The 1,712-nt window shown below is 36.0% G+C and overlaps 1 protein-coding gene across 1 annotated transcript in view; it reads right to left on the minus strand.

Moving 5' to 3' along the window:
• si:ch211-127i16.2 (probable flavin-containing monoamine oxidase A) overlaps positions 1-1,712 on the minus strand; it is a gene marked incomplete in the record, with an annotated part of 73,959 nt that overhangs the window by 38,786 nt on the left and 33,461 nt on the right. Inside the window, 1 exon segment of the mRNA XM_014002455.1 lies at positions 1,136-1,236. Within this exon segment, the coding sequence (XP_013857909.1) occupies positions 1,136-1,236 (101 nt within the window).

The raw sequence follows: 1,712 nt of genomic DNA on the forward strand, positions 1-1,712 counted from the left end.
TGAACACAGTGGATTGCATTTGTTTTTAAAGCAAATTTAAATTTGATCCATGAGTTTTAAACCCATTTTACTTTAGCCTGAAGTTTCTACTACAACAGTTTTTCCACATCAGATAACTTCGTGTGGACTTTCTGTGCTCATTTCCATTTGTCAGGGAAGAAGAATTCACAACSCTTTACCTTTGTGCCCTTAATTTGATGTCTGTTTTAGTCATGCGAGACCTGCCTTCTGGGCTCCAACTCCTAACTGTAATTAGTAAAAGTGAGCTCCTCAATCATGCATAAAACTGCTGACTCCACACAAACACACAAGAAGAGGACACAAGTATTAAATAAACCATATTCTCAGCTGACGAACAATATTTAATGTGTTTATCAGAATCTAAATGCATTGTGCCGACCCACGGAGGCACAGATCTAATAAATGTTTGCATAAGCACTAATGATTCTTCCTTCATTACAGTTGACATATTTAATCTACTAACAAGGTGCATGACCATTTTGATAATTAATTGCGTGGTTGTAAAGAGCAAAATGAAGATGAAAGGAATCACTCCTCGCACACTCAGAGCTCTGTAGTACGAATCGTGGATCTTAGAAAAGTGTGGAAAATCCGCCGTTTGTTGTCTGAAGTCACTGCTTGGAAAATGTATTTATGCAAACCATTTTTTACAACCCTGAATGGGAATTCCTGTGACTGAATCCAGTTTTAATAAAAGAATCAGGGCTAAGATCAASCACACTTTGCAGCCTGGTATTGTTTTTCTAAAAGTCAAATATCAAACCAAAAAAAACAAGCAATGTGGTGAACTCTGCTGTTTGTATGTGCTGATTTTTCTGGCTTTTAAATCCTTATTTTTCACATTCAAATCATTCAGTTGGGGGTCTGTTTAAAGTGGAACTGCAATGCTTTGGTCTGAATTCCTCTTTATTGTAACTCCACAAGCCCCTCTTTCACCTCTTTTCAGAGGTGTGTCTCAGATCAACTCGTTTTGAGGCTGAATCTTTAAAACCAAACGAGGAAAAAATGATCACTGTTAGACCATTACTTACGTTTATCATTATTTGRTAACTATATAAAGCTGTTTTTTTAACATCTTGTATGAATAACGGTTAAACTATCTTGTGCTACTCACCGTCTGATAYGTAATGATGAATTTGATCATATGACCCACAGGCATGTTCTGGGTGAGGAACTCCCTCATGGTTGGCAGCGGTGGCTGGTAGTGGATCTTTGCTGTTGACACAGTAACAGTAGAGTGAGACTGGAAACAGCTACAGTCTTATTATCAGCTTTCCACCTTGTTTGATGCAAACTAATAATTTGCCTGTTTATCAGAGGTGGGTATTAACTGGTTATATTTACTCAGTTAAATTTACTTGAGTAACTTTTCAARGGAAAATGTACAGTGTAGCAGTGGTTTTACTAAACCATACTGTTTTTTACTTTACTTTAGTAATATTATTAATTATGAAGTATTCTTACTTGAGTAATATTTTTGAATGTTTTACCATCTGTAAGTAAAGAACCTGTTTTAACCAGAAATACAGCAGAGACACTCTTCAGTTTATGTTGGAGTGAGACCTCTTGTTCATACACAAGCTTTGTTGTTCTGATATTTTCTATTTTCTGTGACATTTGGAGAGAGGTCAAGTGAAAATATGATAAACAACAGATATAGTCAATAGAAGTCCCCTTGTGCTGTAATATAT

This window comes from Austrofundulus limnaeus, unplaced genomic scaffold, assembly GCF_001266775.1.
Source record: "Austrofundulus limnaeus strain Quisiro unplaced genomic scaffold, Austrofundulus_limnaeus-1.0 Scaffold13, whole genome shotgun sequence".
Taxonomy (NCBI): Eukaryota; Metazoa; Chordata; class Actinopteri; order Cyprinodontiformes; family Rivulidae; genus Austrofundulus; species Austrofundulus limnaeus.